At 42.5% G+C, this 19,604-nt stretch overlaps 1 protein-coding gene across 2 annotated transcripts in view; it reads right to left on the bottom strand.

Annotated features, from left to right (window-relative positions):
• Positions 1-10,156, bottom strand: part of plxna3 (plexin A3) — a 103,217-nt gene extending 93,061 nt beyond the window's left edge. The window contains exons 1-2 of one of the 2 annotated variants that reach the window (XM_072713038.1): positions 9,978-10,156; positions 790-2,081 (exon numbers count right to left, since the gene is read on the bottom strand). In XM_072713038.1, coding sequence (XP_072569139.1) covers positions 790-1,983 — 1,194 coding nt within the window. In that variant the 5' untranslated portion in view covers positions 1,984-2,081; positions 9,978-10,156. Of the gene's footprint in view, positions 1-789; positions 2,082-9,688; positions 9,711-9,977 lie in introns of those variants that run through there. The other variant, XM_072713039.1, reaches the window with a different exon arrangement.
• Positions 10,157-19,604: the final 9,448 nt, after the last annotated feature.

Here is a 19,604-nt window from a genome sequence, read left to right as displayed (position 1 = left end):
GCCCTCTAATAAACCTTTCTATAAGTTTCATTGAATCAATCACGTTCTCTAAACATGAAAAAAATGGTTAAGTCTGTTTATCCAAGCTAAACTAACCACACATTTAATGAACCACACTGATTTGCTCTTATCGTTGCATACAAATGCTGGAACTCTGCCAGGAATTACAGCCTTAAAAAAATATATTGAAAAATAAAGCTGAAAACCATGGTTACGGGTCTTAGGGCGAAAAATAAATAGGAGAGAATCACCTATAGAGCTCAGAGTTGAATGATTGAGAAAAAAATATAATTTAAAATCTGATCCTAAACAGCAGCAGAGTCAATATCTTATTTTCTATGCTAGCCTCTGACATTTGCAGCTAGCTACCACTACAACAAGCCATTAGAGGCAAACTTTGTGGCTGAAAAACTTGTCAGAGCCCAACAGATTCCCCGTCTTAAGGACATTATGCCGGCTTTCGGTATAAACCTACTGGGAAATTGAGAGATACTGCAAATCACTCATCTTCCTAGATTAAACCTTAAACACCAATCATATCACTCCATGCTCCACGGTCAGATTCTTAAACAGTAATTTAAGAGATAAATCACAAGTATTTTAATGTAAAATTCATCACTCTTTTATAAAATCCATTCTCATTTTGAATGAATGATGGATGGGGACACAGCAAGAGAGATTGGGGCCCGGCCTGGGCTGGGGCCGGGGCCAGAGCTGCAGAGACTTGGCGAGAGGAGGGATGGAACACAGTGAGTACAGGCAGCTGATGGAGGCGGCCCTGGGACTCACCGTGGTGATGCAGGGCAGCTCCTTGTTGAGCAGCCAAGGCAGGGACAGTCTGCCTTCACCGCGGTAGCAGGACTTGATCCTCTCTCGCATGGCCGAGTTGACCTGACGCAGGGTGAAGAGGCATAGCACGGTCTCACGGGGTGGATTAGCCCGGTTCTTCTGGCCCTGGGAGAAGACCACGAACAAAACGTCCTCGTCTTCCGACAGGCCGAGGGCCCGGGCCAGCATCCGGCCCGGCCGATGCTTGTAGGCGGCCTGGACCAGGCGGTACTCCACCCCATCCTTGGTGCAGCCCAGGGGGAATTCCACGTAGGAGTAGAACTCGGTGTCGTTGGAGCACATGCGCACTATCTTGGACGTGAAGAACTTCTCGCCGGTGGCGTCCATCTGCGTGAGCTGCGTGTCCAGCTGCAACGTCAGGAAGTAGATGTAGGTGCGGCTGGAGAAGCCGTAAACGTAGTAAATGTCGAACGCCGGGTACAGAGAGAGGGTGTCCGACGGGATTTTGATCTGCGAAGACACAAACTCATCCTGGTAGACCAAGCTGAACATGCTGACGTTCTCCTCGTCCTCCACCAGCTTGCGGCTGGACAGGGTGGGAAAGTACTCGGACTTCCCGTCGATGGCAGCACCGATGAAGAGGCGGCTGCCTCTTTTCTTCTTCTTCTTCCCGTCCCCGGCTGTGGCATCTTCTTCACCGACCACCACCCCCGCCATGCCGTCGGCCTCCTTGGCCCCGGACAGGTAGTGCTCCTTGCGGTGATGGGGCTCCCCGAGCTTAAAGAGGTCTTCCAGGCGAAGGAACTGGCACACGCCCTGCCAGATGCTCCCGCAGGCCACCAGCCGGTGCCCGGCATAATCCACCAGCAGTAGCTTATTGACGTTGTCTGTGGGCTCCAGCCTGTGGGCGCAGGCTCGCACGCTGGGTGGCGGGTAGCACTTGGAGTTGTCCTCCACGGGGCCGGTCATGTGCGAGCGCAGCTCCGTCAGGTTGGCCGAGAGCTTGTAGACGCGGTTGACGGCGCCCACGTAAACGTCGCCCGTCTTGCGGTGCACGGTAAGGTGCGTCAGGCTGGTGTCGGTCACTCTGAAGGCTCCAGTCTCCGGCGGCGTCTCGGTCGGAGCCGTGGGGAAGGATCCTCCGCAGCCGGCGCGCAGCACGAGGAACACGAGCGGCAGCCATGTGGACATCATGATTAGAGATCTTCCGTCAGATGCAGAAGGGGGGGGGGTGATACTCTCCAGAGGAGTCCTTTATGTTCTGCTTCACTTCAGGTATCAGTGGGCCATCTCTGAAAAGATAAAGGCACAGTGATTAAGGACAGAGGCACGCAGGTGGCAGCAAAGGTCTCCAATTCCCCGCAACTCTCAGCTGTGCAGGATCCGGATGGACGGCACATTTCTGGCCCTCGCCTCGCCTCGCACGGGACATGCTCTATCACACGCACCTGCCTCTAGTCCATTTGGGAAAAAAGCTGCATTAATGACCCAAAATGGTTGGTCTGGAAAGCATGTGTGCTCGCAGGGGAGGCATGGGGAGGTGGGGGGGGCTATTGATCGAATGGCCACTGACAGCTTCAGGCTGTGTCACTCCCACGCCGCTCGCTCACTGGATCGCTAATAAACCTTTACAGCCATCGCTAACACTAATCCCAAGTGCATCTGTTAATTAGGCAGCAGTATTGGGTTGGATTTGGGGGGGGGGGCGGAAAGTGTAGATGGGGGGTGGGGGGGATTGCAGTTAGAACGGCAGAATTTATAGGAGCTGAGATCCCGGTAGCACTATGCATTTGTAAATTTTAACACGAGTGATTACTGGATGGATCAAAAACTGTGCTCTGGTGCTCAGAAACATTCAATGCCTTACGGCCCTCAAACAAACCCCTTTGGGGTGGCACTGCTGGGACAGGCAGGCAGGAGGAGACTCCGCTCTCCGCAGAGACGGGCTCCCCCTGCATTCAGAGAGACGGCCACCTTTCATGTCTGCTTAATGAATTCCGTGATTTGCAGCCAGGTTTGCGCTGCACGGATATTTCCTTCCCCATTGTTAAACGCTGATCTGCAGGCATATGCCCAGCTAATCCCCCCCGCTTAATAGACAATAAGCACAGCCTAATAAGCTGGTTACATTCTGACAGAGTACTTTTCACATGAAACAAACATTTGACTACTAGTTACATTTAAGATTAACTAACTACTGGATGACAATGACACTTTCCCCATTGAGAGTGCACTCATTTCACCCACGTGGTTATAATTATAGTACAATTGTTAGAAACCAGAAACTGTCCTGTACATCGATCTTTAGAGAATAGTACATTTTTTATAGATCTTTACCCATCTTAAGCAGCATATACAGTAAAATGATCCTCAGTAAACATGATATTTATAAACTATTCTCGGTATTGCTGTACGGTGACCAGAGGAAAACCCTTTCAAATTGTACATGTAACCTACAATATGCAGTGAATAATAAAGCAGAATGATGGGCTAAAATGAAAAGGTGATACTGGGGACTGAAAATGTGGCCTGGATCTCAGGTGCCTATGATCACACAGCAGACACCCCCCCCCCCACCTTAACACACGGCGTCTGAAAGACACGCTACATCTTTTCAGTCATTACCGTCAATGGTTTAGTTCCAGTTTTTTTTGGCACAAGTTCAGTAAAAGAAAATATGATGAGGTCATGAATGGGTTCAGCGCTTGCCATTTTTCAGCCTGACATCGTATTGACCCTGCTGTAATGGCGGCGAGTAAAGATCTTCATCTAGACCAGGAAAGGTGAACAAAAACGAGGCGCGTAAGGAACTTTACAAGCAAATGGCCAGCAAGGTTTTTATTATTATTAATTTTTTTTTATAGCCACGACCTCGTAAGCACAATGCCGCTTTACAGTATTAGCACTGCTGTCCCTCCACGGTCTCATAGGATCCCATCCACTGTTACGTCACCAATCTCACTCCACGTTAATCCACCGCTGCGCTTTACAGCTTCTGGCCAGACAGCAAGGGCTCTTTTTACATGAACGGAGAAGCCTGTGCTGTAATGAAGTTTAATTACTGACTGATTGCCAATGCCTGTTTAGCTGAACAGTATTGTGTTGTTCACATTTTGAGCTGCACATCAAGTATATTCAAAATTTAATTACTTTAGACATTTAAGGTTCAATGTGATACTAGAGACACAGTCATCAATAACGTGACATTGCCTCAACAGTAATAATGGAGAGGAATAATGACACGGAAATCGAGGTCTCATTTAATGTCATTACATTCGCTATAGCATTCACTGAATTTTACAAGATCCAGTTATGCTGCACGGAATACAAATATGAAAGCAATACAGCCACTATTCTAAACTACAGTAATTCAATTACTGTAGTTCAAATATATGATTTACTTATGTAATCATTAACATGCAGATTCTTAGAAGGACATGATGAGCCTACATGGCTGTGTGCTCTGTGGACTGCAGAGAATGGACTGGCCATGTTAACACCCAGCTGCCGTGAGGGTTCTGACATCTGCAAGATATCTGAGCCTCAGTTGCTGATTTGATTAGTAAGATGTGGGACAGAAGCCGCCGCCATAGGCCACTGAGGGACAGAAGCCACCGCCATTGGCCACTGAGGGACAGAAGCCACCGCCATTGGCCACTGAGGGACAGAAGCCACCGCCATTGGCCACTGAGGGACAGAAGCCGCCGCCATTGGCAACTGAAAGTGGAGAATTAGCTCTAAGACCTGATGACCGGATAATCTGTATGTAGGACTACTTTCTCTTGGACATAGAACAAAAGTGTATACATGTGAATAAGACCCATCCATCCAATCCCATTTAGGGTGTATTTTCAATTATTTTTGCATCTTATACACGCTTTTTTCTTAGTTCACTTGAGATAGTTGAGTATATCATTTTTCAGTTAACTGAAATACAGTACATGCTCTTCCCAGCCTGACCACTACCTGACCAAGGTGTCTGTGGGGCGGACGGATTAAACGCCACAGTTAAACTGCTGAATTGATTGAACTTCCACATCCTCCCACAAGCGAGCGCACCCGCGCCCACACACCAGCACGCACACACACGCAAAGCAAAGGCATTAACACAGAATATTAAGCAACTAAAGAAGAGAGACTTATTCTCGGGCAGATTAGCGCAGCGCGGCGGAGCCTAAGGAAGGCTTTCGTGTGGCTGCTTTGAAAGAGCCTTTTAACGTCGTGAGGCATCATTATTTTGACAACTGCACTATTCGTGGAGCATTAGACACGGACAGAGCGGCTGAGCGAGCCGACACGAGGGGGAACGTGTGAGGTTCGAGTGACCGCTCAGCGTCACGCCCGCGTGTCACCATCACGCCGCCTCCATTAAGCATATTGGTCAACAGACGCTCCATCTCGCTGCGGGCCAAGCACGGGGCTGCAGGCTCTCCGCAACGGGCCAAGAAATTCAGCCGCGCTAAACTGCTCCACTTTAACTGCATCAGGGGATTCACAAGTGCCTCGAAGAAGGAATCCGTGCTGGAATGAGCTTCCCATACAGAGGGGCCGAGGGCGTGAGGAGCAGGGCCATGGTGTAGGGGGTGCCGGGCCTCGCAGCACTGGCCCCCGCGTGACACCATTGCCATTAAATAAAAAACACGCCATTAAATCCTCGCCTCATCAAAGCCTGGAGCACGGCGCCCTCTGCCCGCCATGCTACTAATGAGGGTCAATAGCCCTTGATTAGGAGGGGGAGAAAAAGCCACTTTCCAAGCTACGTTTTCCGCAGCTACTTAGCCGAGCACGCAGACGGCAGCCACTGCTTTTAAAGAAACCCCCAGCCCTCCATCGCTCACACATCTACACGGCCTCCGTAAAGGTCCATTTCTTTTGGTCCTTTCGCATCAAACTCGAAACGTAGCTTACTTTTCATACATGGAGACGTAAACTTAAGAGCGTGCTTTGTCATCGAATCTCCATACCCGTATTTTTCAAATAATCCCATGTGGCTAATTGAATTAACTCCGCAGGGAGTAACTAGCAGCACTCTGTGAACCGCGGAAATGTCAGCAAGGTCCGTCCTTAGTCTTGTACTGCCAGAAAACGGGTTACATACATTTGCTTAAAGGCGGTAATTAAAATATCCAATTATGCCAGTAACATTTTCTTCAGGCTACAGATATCTAGTGCCCTGTGTACAACAGGTTTAAAAAAAAGAAGAAAAAATGAGAACACGTGACAAACAGACAAATGTTTTTGCGTCACCTGATTTCTTTCTCTATTATTTCACAACCCCATGGGGGGGGGGGGGTCAAGATTTTTGTTCTGTAAACGATCACTTTCTGCCATAAGGTTTGTACCATGAAAAACATCTCAATGGTGATCTTTGTACTAAGCAGTTGAGAGATTGTATCTATAGCTAGACTTTATCATTTGGAACATTTTCGGTGGGCTGTGCCCACAAAACCTTTCCTGTTGTACCTTTGGTGAGAACGAGAAAAATCACTGGCCTATGCCAACAAAAACAACAGATCTCATTACGGATAGCTAGACACTTCTATCAGAAAGACCTAAGCAGACCGGCGAAGAGTTACTGTGCTGCTACATCGCCACTTATTTACTAGCTAACCACACACCAGCAGAGCGCGCTCAGTTCAGCTCAGGCCCGAGAATGTTAATGTTTAATGGGCAGTTCAGTACCAAAGGAATTTGACACTGGATTCAATGCTTGCAAAAATCAGTTTAATTGTCGATACCAATATCATGTGGTGTGTGTGGAGGGACCTTTAGCACTGATAAGAGCCTTATAAACATGATCAAAAGGTAAAATTGTCCCGTTCTAAAAAGGATGTTCTTTCTTTTGAACTCTGCTCATACTTTTTACATTTATTATTGTTTTTCTACACTTGTTGTACACTATCCTCCAAATAAGGACATTTTAGCTAATCTACGAAATATAAAGCTTAGTAAGTGTGAGAGGAAATGTATGTTTCACTATTTTCATGGACCTACTTTCTACTCAAAAACAAACTATATAATTGTCAATAGCTGTTTTTAAACATTTAGGCTACAATTCACAGGATTACTGGGAAATTTAGTATTTGGATTGTGATACTACTGCAAAAAAACATGAATACACAGACAACTAGAGAAAGCTACATTTTTTTCTACTTCCCGGAGATTTCCAGCAATACATCCAATAAATAAGTAAATAAATACACATATACATCTCCTAATAACATCAGATGTTTCAAAAACCATAGTACTCTGGGTACTGTACCAGGAATAAAATTACCATTGGCCATGTAAGAATTAACTTTTTTTCGGAGGTGAAATTCCTTTTTTAAAACAACATCCAGCTTCTGTACTCATTAGAATTCTGCTTTGAGGCTAAAAAAATATATATACTAAATATATGTATATTGTGTGCAAAAGTGCAAAGGTAGTCATGGAGATTGAATCATGCAGATTGAAATGAATATTGCCAAAGAACGTCATGAGCAATATACTTATGGAAACCAAAGTACGAGGTCAAGTTTCAGCACTGTTCTCTCAAAACACTGAGAACATGAACGCTTCCCACAGGCTGCAAATTATTTCTGCAATTGGCCAGCACTGGCTCCAAAGCAAACATTCTGTTTGTGCCACATTTAAATCAAGATCAGTAACACAAACTTATTTTTACTCTAGTGCTCACACAAGGCCAGTAATTTTCTACATTTTTCAAACTGATATACAGCCATCTTTTCAACCACTCAAAGACATTCATTACATCTTGTGCGAGGTGGTTTTCAGCACTCCAAAACATCTCTGGCCTCACCTGTTTTGCAACAAACAATTTGGTGCACCTTAAATCACAACCATTTATTTCTTTGTTGTTAGCAGGGCTTGACCTAACTGGATTAAATTCATCACTGGGGAAATCTTCAGCGATCATGAGAGAACCTCTGTGTACTTCAGGATTCATGCTTTCGGGAATTTGCTGCAAACCATTTCTAATGACAGTCAATCAACTGCATTACTCACTACATATGTACACTTATAATGTGTTAACACTTAACACATATAGCAAAATACGGTTATTTTATATACTACATAGAAAAATAATTCGCATGCAGCCATTTCAAGCATTTGTATGCTACACCATACGGAAAGATTAACGTTTATTAAACCTTCTTCGAAGACGTCTACGCTTGGATCTGCCAAAGGTAAAGCCTAATGACAGATATGCTACCGTTTAGCAGACATGTGCTTTCCATTCATTCACATGTTATTGAATGAATCGGTTAACGGGAGACAGTTCTGTATGAGTGTGACATCCAGCGGCTCATGGGACACAACCTGCCTACTGAGAACCACATTTTAAAACAATCAACGCCCTCATTAGTTTAAACTACTGCTCTATATCGTATTTCTTACCACTTCTACTTCACCGATACGAGGCATCGACAAAATGTAATCTTTCGATATGTATTGCAATGGGAAAATCCACCCGGTGAAACCCATTTTCCCCTACAATTTTCCCGTTCTTCCAGGTGCCCCAAAAATGGGGCTGACATGAATAAGTCTGCTTCTCTAACGGATCAACACGGTGAAGAAAGACCGCTTTGGTGCCCCTGCATCCCCATCACCAGGCGCGAATGGACTCAATAGCGGCTGATTTCAATCGGGCTGCCATAACCACCATAATCCATCCTGGGTCTTGATTATACACGGTGGTGTTGAGGCCGAGAATAAAGGCTCCCTTAAATCGGTTCGGCTGGTGATGGGAAAAGCGGGAGATGGTTTTATGGCAAAGGCTCTTCCCGAGCAGCCACAGCATGCCGGCTGCAGACGTGTGCAGAAAATACGGGGAGCAGCGCTGATGCAGCCCGCTGAGACACATCCACACGGAGGGGGAATGCGCCTATTACACGGGGAAATAAGTGCAGCCTGCATTTAAACGGATGCCCATCATTTAACAACGTGAGAAACCTGCACCTACGTCTCACGGGATTAGGGAGGTTAAAGCCAGTGTTGTGCTCGTAAAGCGCGACGCGGATGTGATTTAACTTCAATTCGTATTGCTCGTAGCGGCCATAGGACATATGCCTGGTAATAAACAGGATCCATTTCAGGAATCTGTGTGTGACAAACACACTGCCATACGACACGCATCGGTAGTAATGAAGAAAAAAAACATTATATATGAAGTGACAGGAATCAGCCGTAGAAAACATCATCGGGACCGAGGGGCGCCTATGTTTGGGCAGATCCCACGATGCTGATGTCTACCCGAGTAATTTTCCTGGGCCGGTCTCGTCGTGAAGCCAAATTAAAATCCCCATCAACCGACGGCTTTAACGGGCTGCCCGCGCATCTGCACAACAAACACGTCGGCATCAGGCTGCGACGCGAGTTACAGGTGACCCTCTATCCACGATAACTTTCCAACATCCCATAATAGGCTACAGAAAATCCAGGGAATAAATCAAATCACTCCAAAAGGTGCGTATGCGGCATTTAAAGTTCATCACTGATTGTAACTTTTGCACATGTAACGAGGTAAAGAAAGAGTCCCGATCACAGTGTCGCCCAGAGAATTGGAGGAAAATAGCTTACATGCTATAACAGTGTGGTTTGGGATAGGCGGGGATGCTTATTGTATCCCTTCTACACAACATATGCGGTCACATGGCAGTGCTCAATCGCCATCGGTAGCCACGTATGCGGGCAATATCTCCGCAAACACGTTTTTATAGAATTACGACGCCGGCAGTCGGTGACGATCATGTCAATTAAATGATACTCGCAAACGAAAGCATGTCCGAAATGAACGGCAAACACAGCATTGCCAGACTGCGCTAACAAAACAGCCGCAGCTGTTCTTTGCAAATCCTTTACAAATATCATACGCAAAGCACTTAGTGTCTCTTACCGCCGATACCTGTTTGTCCATCAGCAAGCGAGTATAGGTTTTGATCGCACCCCTTTGTTCTAACGGAGCAGTGCAAATTCCCATTCCAATAAGCTTGGCATCCAACAAGATACTCATCTGGAAAAGGCTCCACGGTCCCCAGCCACCCAAAGCGACACGACAACCCAAGTACAAACGATAATACGCAAATCAAGACTGCTTATAAACATTTGCCATCTTACTTTATCGGTCAGCCATGGGATCAATCTTTCAGAGCAGCATTGTTTTGAGAATATTGCCATACGCCTACCTGTACGTAAGGTGCAACAGTTCCACATCCACAAACGGTCCGCTTCTGTTTTTCTCCTACAAGCAAAAATTTTGTTTGTGACTCCAGTGAGAATCCTCGAAAGAAGCCCACAAGGCGCTCACTGCTGTATTTGCATTGTAATCGCCAAACCCTTAAGAAACGGTCTTGCTTTCTTCAGGAACGAGTCTGGGAGTAACTATCTCTTTAAATACGGAAGATACCATAATGACCATGGGGGTGCTGTTAACGTATTTTCAATCAAATTATGTTGATAGTAGAAGCATAATAATAGTTTTCTATTCTAAATGTTTTTAGAAAACTTTAAAACATACATATGATATATGTGAAATCTTTTTAGAATTTTAAATATACAACTAAATTTATGAAATGTGGTCATAACGCCCATTTTATCCGTGGTAGTCGCCCGTCGTTAATCAGGTATTTTTGGACCAACCCCAGATGTTGGAGAAATGGTTGTATTTATCTGAGCGGTAGATGGTGTCTGAGAAAAAAATACTATTTTATTTTAATGTAGTCGAAACAAGGCGAATGCAAGTAGAAGTATCCCGCATGGTGTTTATTAATAGCTAAAAAAAATGTCGATAGGCTGTGTATGCTGGCCATGCGTCTGCTCTGCAAGTCAGCATTAAAAACCAAAATAAATGCATGGAAAACGCATGTGTTCGCGCATGCTGTGTCAATGGCTACACTGTATGCCTGATACACAGCTGTGTTCTGGTAGGATTACTCTAAAAACGCCAGCCGATCCCTTCTGTATTTCAAAACGTTTTGCTTAAATACCGTTTTAGGGAGAATGTTAAATGCTAGAAACGTTTTTCACAATAGTTTGGGTCTAAAAGGATGTATCACTCCTCAGATTAATTTCGATCGTAAAGTCACATGCAGTTTAAATGTTAACTGTAAGGGCGTGAGATCCAGTAAAGATTGTAGTACAAATGCGGCGGTTTTCTCGTGTCCATTTTTACACAGCCAAGCCAAAACCGTGAACAATCCGGGTCAAGTCTCTAGTTTATGTCGCGTACACTAATGTGTAACTGAATCGTAACAGATCGAATTGTTACCTCACCAGTCTTTAATCGTGTTTTTGTCCTTGGATATTTAGGGGTTTTGTTTTTCTCATAGGCAGTATTATAAACAGCATTCGTTGAAAGTAGATGCTAATATTAAAACAGAGTTAAGGAAACCAGTAAAGGAAGAATAAATAATAATTAGCTTGAATCCAGTCAGAAATGTACACTAGGTAAATAACTTTAGAGTGAGTATTCTAAAACCGATATCCGAGTTGTTCCTTGTGCAATAAAATTGTATTAGAAAACACTGGCTCGTGCAGAAAAAAAAACTTAATGCTTTAACCATGTTGTGCATCTAAGCTGACAGTTAAATAAACCCCTTGCCATTTACATTGGAAAAGTAATGTATTTGTCACACATGCCTCAGTGAATGGAATTGTTATATCCACACTTATATTGGGCTGTCTAATAGAGTGAAGACAGAAACACCAAGATAGGCCTTGGTGTGGGGAAAGGAATAAATGCTTCTTGAATGGTTCAATTGTCACACACATTCTTCACACCAGGAAAAAGTATAGAATATATACTTTTCTTATCGTTTTTTTTTTGACATTCCCTATTTTCATAAGCCAGTGTTACTTAATACTGTGAGTTAATAAAAGATTAATAATGAAAACTATGAATAGACTTCAAGATTAGAAGAGAGTGTCAAAATGAAACTATAATGGAGAATTAATTAATTGCTTCAGCTAAATCATTAAATAGGACAATGTAGAGTATATGCAGTATATAGAAGCCCCAAGTTTATCTTCAGAAGTATCTGCATACAATGGCAGAAGATATGCAAACAAACCCCATCAAGTTTTTTTTTTTGTTTTCTTGATAAGATGAACATTTATGCTAACATTACCCTTTTCTACCAATGTAAAAACTACTTGGCTGTTTCCAGATAGAGTAGTTGTATCACTTGACCATGAATGAACATTTTAAAAGGGCTGTCTTCAGTATGAGATGAAGGATCTTGCAACCAGATATATCAACTAATCAATGAGTCAACCTCTATGAATCCTATTGAATAGGCTGACAGACAATTGCTTACTTTGAAGTCGGGACAGGAGGAAGGTTTACAAATGGGATCGATAAGATGAAAGTTTAATAATCACTTGAAAAACAAGAAAGTGCTCTAAGAAGTTCATACACATCATATGCTTAAAAGATGATTTATTGTGATTATTAGTAATATCTGTGATGGAAATCATGGCGTTATTAAATCGTGTGTAACAGTGTTGCAATGAAATGTCTAGAATTACATGAATTTATTACATTTAACAAATCATATTTATTTATGTCTTGGTTTCCTTCCGCAGTCCAAAGACACAGTTTGTCTAATTGTTGTTTCTAAAGTACCCGTAGACTGTGTGCATGAGGTCCTGGGTCTGTGTGCCCTGCAATGAACTGCCTTCATGTTCAGGGTGTACCAGGGACCCCCCTGACCCTGGCCGAGTAAGCAGGTAGAAGATGGATGGAATTGTGGGTATGACAACCTAGGAAGTTGTCATGCTTTGGAAAAGCTACATTTTTACAAGAATATATGTAATAAATGACTAAAAGGTAGCTGACAAATCAAAGACTGACTGAAACATTCTTCAGAATATACATAATCCAAAAAGCAAGAGGCTAAATGTTTCGTTTGATAATTTTTTTTACTATTGAAGAGCTGAAGAAGAGAACGTTTGGGATTGAGAAAAATGACACGAGAGACAGAAAAGATTGGAAAAGATCATCTGGGGCCAGAGGGGGTTCAGGAAGAATGATAAATAGAATATACAGCGAAATATCATGGTTAGCTCAGCAGTGAGCCAGAACTGGGTTTGAAGGTAATGGGTCCCGCAACAGGGAGTCAATGAAAAGAACTGAATCATGGAGCTCTATGACAAATGTGAGTAAGAGAGAGACGAAATTGAATGGAGGAACTCTCTATTATAAGAAAAGGGGTAGATAGACTTAAGGTAATAAAGTAGAGAATGACCTAACCCTCGATAATCAGATAGGGGACCACCGTGAGTGCGTGTCTTTCATGCTGGTCACATGGAAGGTGGTGTGCAGCCCTTTTCTTTGGTCTAAGGACATGGGGCATCATGTTCCTCCTCAGCTTTCTGCATGGGAAGACGTGTGCAGAAGGAACGCGGTAACAGATGGGCTGTGAGGAGTTGTGGGAACTTCAGGGTGGAGCTAAAATAAACGAGTAGCGTCAAAGACATCACTGAGAAATGGAAAGTTTACTAGAGGTGCGTGGAGGGACGGAGGAGGTTGTCATGGGAACGTTTTAAAGGTCATAATGACAAATGATGTTTTGCGTATCAGGCTATCTGTATATGGAGAGTAAAAGAGGAATCACTGTACTCAGAAATATAAGTACTAAGCAAAGGCAAATGAACCGTATTAGTTTAAATATATTTTATTGTTGTTTGTTGTTGCAAATGTATTTAATGATCTTTATGTCCAAGTAAGTCGATTTATGAAGCTTTAGTATTTACTCACAGGAGTAAAGTGTTACCCAAAGGGTTACCAGGTACTTCTCAAAGTCCATCTCTTCCTACAAACAGGCAATCCTGGCATCATTGGGGGGAAAAAGGAAACCAAATTAAAAGCAATAAAAATATTATTCATCTGAAAGGCCCCTGTCTTATTTGAAGGAGTCAGGACGTATTATGGAGCCATTCTGTCATTCACTGGTAATAAAGTCTGAAGCAATCCACTTGCAAGCGGCAAAGCAATCCACTTATTCAAATTGTGTCACCAGTAATTGCCTGTTTGGGAAAGATGACAGCAGCAATCTCTTTGTGCACTGAACATGTGCACCTCTAGCTGAGGTAGGAAAAGCATCACCATTAACTAGTAGTCACCACACTGGGTTTAGGGAATGATCTTGATTGTCTTCATACTTGCCTCAAAGGAAACTAAAAGCACTGAGTCGCTCAGGCCTGTAGAATGTTTTTACTGGAAGTTTTGTCTCTTTTTCACTCCAGCGGTGTGTATTGTTTTAATGGATTTATTTGTTAGTTGCAGATTAGAGTAAATTTCCTACATGCTTAATGTAATTAGTGATTGTAACAGTAGCAAAATGGGATGGATTGATCCTGGGGTGGGGGCCAGCCCATTGGAGTGGTTTCCGAAAATAAACGGTAGTGGGGAAATACAGCATGGGGGAGGACGCACACAAATGTGGGGGCCGGCAGGGTCGCCCCCTTGCCCTGTAATCCAGCAGGCCTTGGTCTGAGGCTCCCCTATAATTGTCAGCCTCCCTAATTGGATCCACTTGAGGAAGATGGGCTTTGCTTTTAGCTCCTCAACCACATCTTGGATACACAGAGTGGTACTCTTGCCCCTATGGGAGGGGAGAGGGAGTGAACCTCCTGAGCAGATGAAAGAGGGTTTGTGGGTTCCTCTGAAAACAGCCCTGACCAATGCCAGCCACACCGTGCTGGATGGGGGACTTCCTGTGCAGGGACCGAGGCAGCAAATTACAGACGTTATCATTTGTTTATAGATAGTGTTTCTGTGTATAACCATATAAGTTACTTCTAATTGTAATGTCTTACAAAGTGGGGGATATGTGTGCTTGTATACGCCGAAATATTTTTTTTTACAAAATTTTAACGAATCCTTGTATAGTTTACCAACCTCAAAACGCCAGCTTTGATTGTTGATGGTTTCTTATGCCATATTATGTATTATTGTACTGCTTAGTTACTGTTTAGATGATGCACATGATCAATCAAATTAATCAGCTAGAGGCGATCTCTGCACCATCACAGCCTACAGTGCCTCTCAGTGGCCACAGGAGGAAGCAAATTAATTCATTTTATTACTAATATTACGTGTTATCTTGGTTGGCATAAGAATGGCTTTTATATATAGCAATTCAAATAAGGACATTATTAAATTATTAATATTATTAAAATATTTGTTTCCCAAACACATGTACAGTAAATTACATGCCAGAAATTGCTTTGTATTTAAGCAGTAAGATTTCGCTTTTTAGCCATTGGTGACGAAGCAAAGCCCGACTCTTCCCTGTTCTGGTTCTTAACTACTTTGCTGCTGACTCATGAACTTTTTGCAGCTTTAATTAAGGGTCCAAAGCACGTAGTGCTATGGAACCTTATTGTTTTTGTTAGGATTATTGTTATTGAGTTTGTAAGAGATTACCCAGTGTCCGGCCGCTACTCGCCTTACACTCACAGACTACTTTCTGCTTTTTGTGTGCGGCTAATCTCAATTTGTATACTTATTCTTATTTTAATTTTATCTGTCCAGTGTTATTCCATTTAACGGTGTGTTCACTGGCCTCTCCCAGATTGTACTCACTATTGCACTAAACGCAATCACGTTTTTCTTAATTCCAGAATAAGACCTCACGTCGTTCTGTTCTGATGCCTGCAATTCCTGGAACAAACTGGATTTTCTTTCTACGCTATTCCAGGTACCGCAGTACTGACCTTGACCAGGAAAGGTCGTTAGAAGATTTAGATGGATTTTTACCCCATACAGTCACGTGTCTTTATATAATGGTTATTTCTCCTATTAGGACAATTGTTTTTAGTGCAGGGGTCTGTTTACCACTTTAATAATACCTATATTGTTTCCCTTGAACTTCATTACTTGTTTTTAGCATTATCTGCTTGAGAGCATTTCAGTTTTAACCAAACGTTTATGTTATCCTTCAGTGACTTTGAAGCTGAAATTATTTCACAGGAAGAATATTACCTTATATACATCCCCAGTAAAATTTACATATTTATGATTTGGAGGGCTTGATTTTTAAGAAAACAAACTGGATGTGCTATACATTTAATGCAAATAGTTCTATAGGAATCTGAATCCGTCAGAATTCCTTCTAAAGCTCCAACCAAAGCAGAAAAAATAGTCAATACATTTTTACATGTATCAGATTTTTCAAGTCAAAATAGTACCACAGTAGTATTCTTGCTTATGAAAATTATTTGAACAAAATATACTATGATTGGTAATATAACACACACACACACACACACAAATTTGTGACTGCATACTGTATGTATTTGTATATGTAAATGTTTATATGGTAAATAAATAAAATAATTTGATGAGTTTATCAAGCCTGAACAACTATAATTTGGTTTCATGTGCTTCTGCTGTTTGCTGCAGAGTTCATATTTCTGATAACCTGCACACACCACCAGTTAGGCACTGAGCAAACATTTTAAATTATCAATCTGCATGTTTCCAAGTTTTCTTTTCAAGTCCATGTGGCAACTTATAACACAATCTAAACATTTGCTGTGATTGCCACCGCTTAATCTCATGTTTGATCTATTGATTAAATAAATGGACTCTCATTTGGTTATTTATTACATTTGATTACTGTGGCTTTAGTAAGTGTTTGCTAGACCAAGAGAAAAAATTGATGGGAGTTCAGGAATATTTACACACCAGCTTAGATTTTCCTGCTAGTAATACTTTCATAAATATTAATATGTGAGGTAGGTGTTTCCTGGACTGTAAAAGGAATACAAGCCATTATTTTTTTAAACCAAAGGGTGTCAGAAAAATCCATCTTACCACTTATACACACAATAAGGTATTTTAGCCTGTCACGGCCTTACAGATTTCCTGGTGAGGGGAGAGATGTGTTTATTCAGATTACACATTTTGGCCACTATGGACGTTTTTAGCAAAATGCCTTATATTTTTATACAGGTCAGCTCCATAAAGCTAGAAAGCCCAAAAATCACTTAAGTTAGTCTTCAAGGAGTGTTGATGATCTGAATTTCTGTGTATTTTTCAAAAAATTCATAACTAATCCATTGTGACCCTGAGTGAGATAAATGATTATAACATGGAAGGATGGATGATTGTAGAATTCCGGTTCAGAATATTTTCACTTTGTACTAGATACAGGCATATTTAGATCAGTTTCAATCTCCAGTTTAAAATAAAGTTTACATGTAATTTTTAATTGGAAATACTGCAAATTGAATGTGCTGAAGCCTGATGCTGATTAGGTAAGATCAACTCACATATTTCAGCTTAATCATTTGTAAGTCATTGCAAATGTACAGAATCCTTGTAACGTACAAAATGTGGAAACATTGCACTACATTCCTGTTTTGACACACGCCACTTTAATAAAGAAACAAAACAACCACCCGACTTTTGAACCTGGGTTTATGTATGGCCCTGCTGAGAGACCCTTCTGCGTTTACTAGTCACTTCAAAAGCTTAACATCATAAAACATAATCAAATGAAAGCTAACGGCCATATAAAAATAATTAAAAATCTATGCACGCTGCTCAAAACAGTAGTGCTACAGTAGAGGAATCCATATGAAAATTGATGCTAATTCTGCTGTAATGTGCTCAAGTCACCATAAAACGCCCCGCAGCATGCATGACAATGCCGCCCCCTCACGCCCCCGCGCACCACGCCCAGCGCCGAGGCCCCTCGCTGGGGTCCGCTGCATCCGAGGACTGCCATTAGAGTCCTGTGATCTGCACAGCTGGCCAGCCCGTGTAAGCCGCTGCAGCTGTCGAAGGACTTATGTGTGCTTGGAAGGGTTGTGAATATGGAAAAAAGCCCCCTCTCTCCCCCCCTCCCAAAAAACCACAGAGAGGTGGAGAAGCAGCAATTTGACGATTCGAATCTGTAAGTGATTTGCCTTCGGGTTGAGGCCAAGCCAGTAGTTGTGCTGCCTGGTGCTGGGCCTCTGTCTGCCGCTCAGCCCCTGTAAAGAAAAGCCCTTGGAATGGAGGGAAATGCAGGCCACAGCGTTCAACTATGGCCTTTTTTTCATTTTTGTCTTTCTGTCTTTCTAGATACTGTTCCTTTAAGATGCCCTGTGAGTGTACAGTAGACATATTGTGCTGTATATTTAATAAAAATAAATGTTTAAGTTTTGAAACAGAGGTCGTTTAGTGGCATTCATATTGCTTGATACATGCTTGGTTTCATAAATGCGTGGCTTTGATATCCCAAATATGAAAAGAAATGCTGAATGTAAATTGTTGTGTGAAACAAATAAAGCACTTCTGGGATATAAGTCACCTGAAATGCACTTAAATCTAGCTGAGCAATGCCGTAAGGATCATAGTGATAATCTGTTGTTATTATTATTTACCTTCTTACACCTGAATAGAAAGATGAATCCTCAAACTGGCAACCTAACTGTTGCCCTGCAGCAGTCATTTTTTGCCAGATTGTTTGCTCTATTTTAATGGGGGATGTATTCTGGTGATTTTCGCACGATGGAGCACAACTGCATAACGCTGGTTGGAGCTAATTAGATAAATAAAGGTGAATCATGAATAAACTGAAGCAGATAGGATTCCATTGATTTAGATCCAACTGTTGGCACTGTTTTGATTTGGTGAAATAATGACACCTAATTCATCATAATGACATCATTCATAAAATAATTCTTACAATGCAGCCCCCACTCACCTCACACACCTAGATACAAATACTACTGCTGTACTTTGCTCCACATGTGGAGGAACAATCGACAGCGTTCTGTTGCCATGGAAACCACGACATGGCCTGTTACATCTGTAACCACCTGACTAGAAAAGCAGCTTTCAAGGGACGAGAGCAAAAATGGAATATCCTTTTATGTCTTGATTTACATTGTGTGTTTTTCAGTTCCCTTCCATATTACAAGGCATGCTCAGCATTATCAGTCACCTAGCAACTAGAGTCTGTATTCTGTATTAATTTCAATAAAAATGAGAGATAATTTAAAAATCTCCTACATCTTCTGAAATCTGATAAAACATGTATGAATCAAGCAAAAAAAAATTGATGGCGCACTCCAAGTATATCTTTCTAACAAGGTTATTAAATCTCTTTATTATTCTCGTTAAACCAAGAAGCTCACAGGCTTAAATGAAAGATACATTACTTGCTATTTGCACAAATACAGATACACAGGAATTATTTGATTCTCATCTTCCACTTCTTGATGTATATGAGAGACGCATGCACATAGGTAAATAGTGTTAGTTGTAACTCGGGGTTGGGTAACGGTGTATCATTCAAAGATAGCTATAAGTTTGCGTTTAAAGAAGCTACTTTTATTTTTCAGCACTCCCTCAAAGCTATCAAAATAGATAGGTTTATAAATACACAAAAACGATTGATGTTATTGGTGATGTTTTGGAAACTATCGCGAACGGTGCTAATTTTTGCATTACACAGCCATTTTACAGTGGATGGCTTTCTGAAGTTAAGCATTACAGGTAGCTGCTGTCCCACGGGCGGGCGGAAGACAAATTGCCTTTAGCGCTGCGCCTCGGATCCGGCGATTTCAAGGGGGAGCAGCGGTGGAGACGTGTTTTGACCGAGTGCTCCTTTGCAAGTGTGCCGAAGGAGCAATGAGCAGTGGTGGCGGAGAGCTCGCCGCAAACACGGTGTCAGCACCATCCACCCCGGAGGGCATTCGAGACTAAGAAACCGTAAAACGAGCAGGCGGCAGAATCCGATCCACGCTGTGTGCACAATTGCGGACCCCGAACTAGTAAGCTAGCTTTTATTTTTCCTCCCCGCCATAAAAAAGAA

Source organism: Paramormyrops kingsleyae, chromosome 6, assembly GCF_048594095.1.
Source record: "Paramormyrops kingsleyae isolate MSU_618 chromosome 6, PKINGS_0.4, whole genome shotgun sequence".
Taxonomy (NCBI): Eukaryota; Metazoa; Chordata; class Actinopteri; order Osteoglossiformes; family Mormyridae; genus Paramormyrops; species Paramormyrops kingsleyae.
The sequence above is the reverse complement of the archived record's forward strand: the minus strand, read 5'-3'. Positions and strand labels throughout refer to the sequence as shown.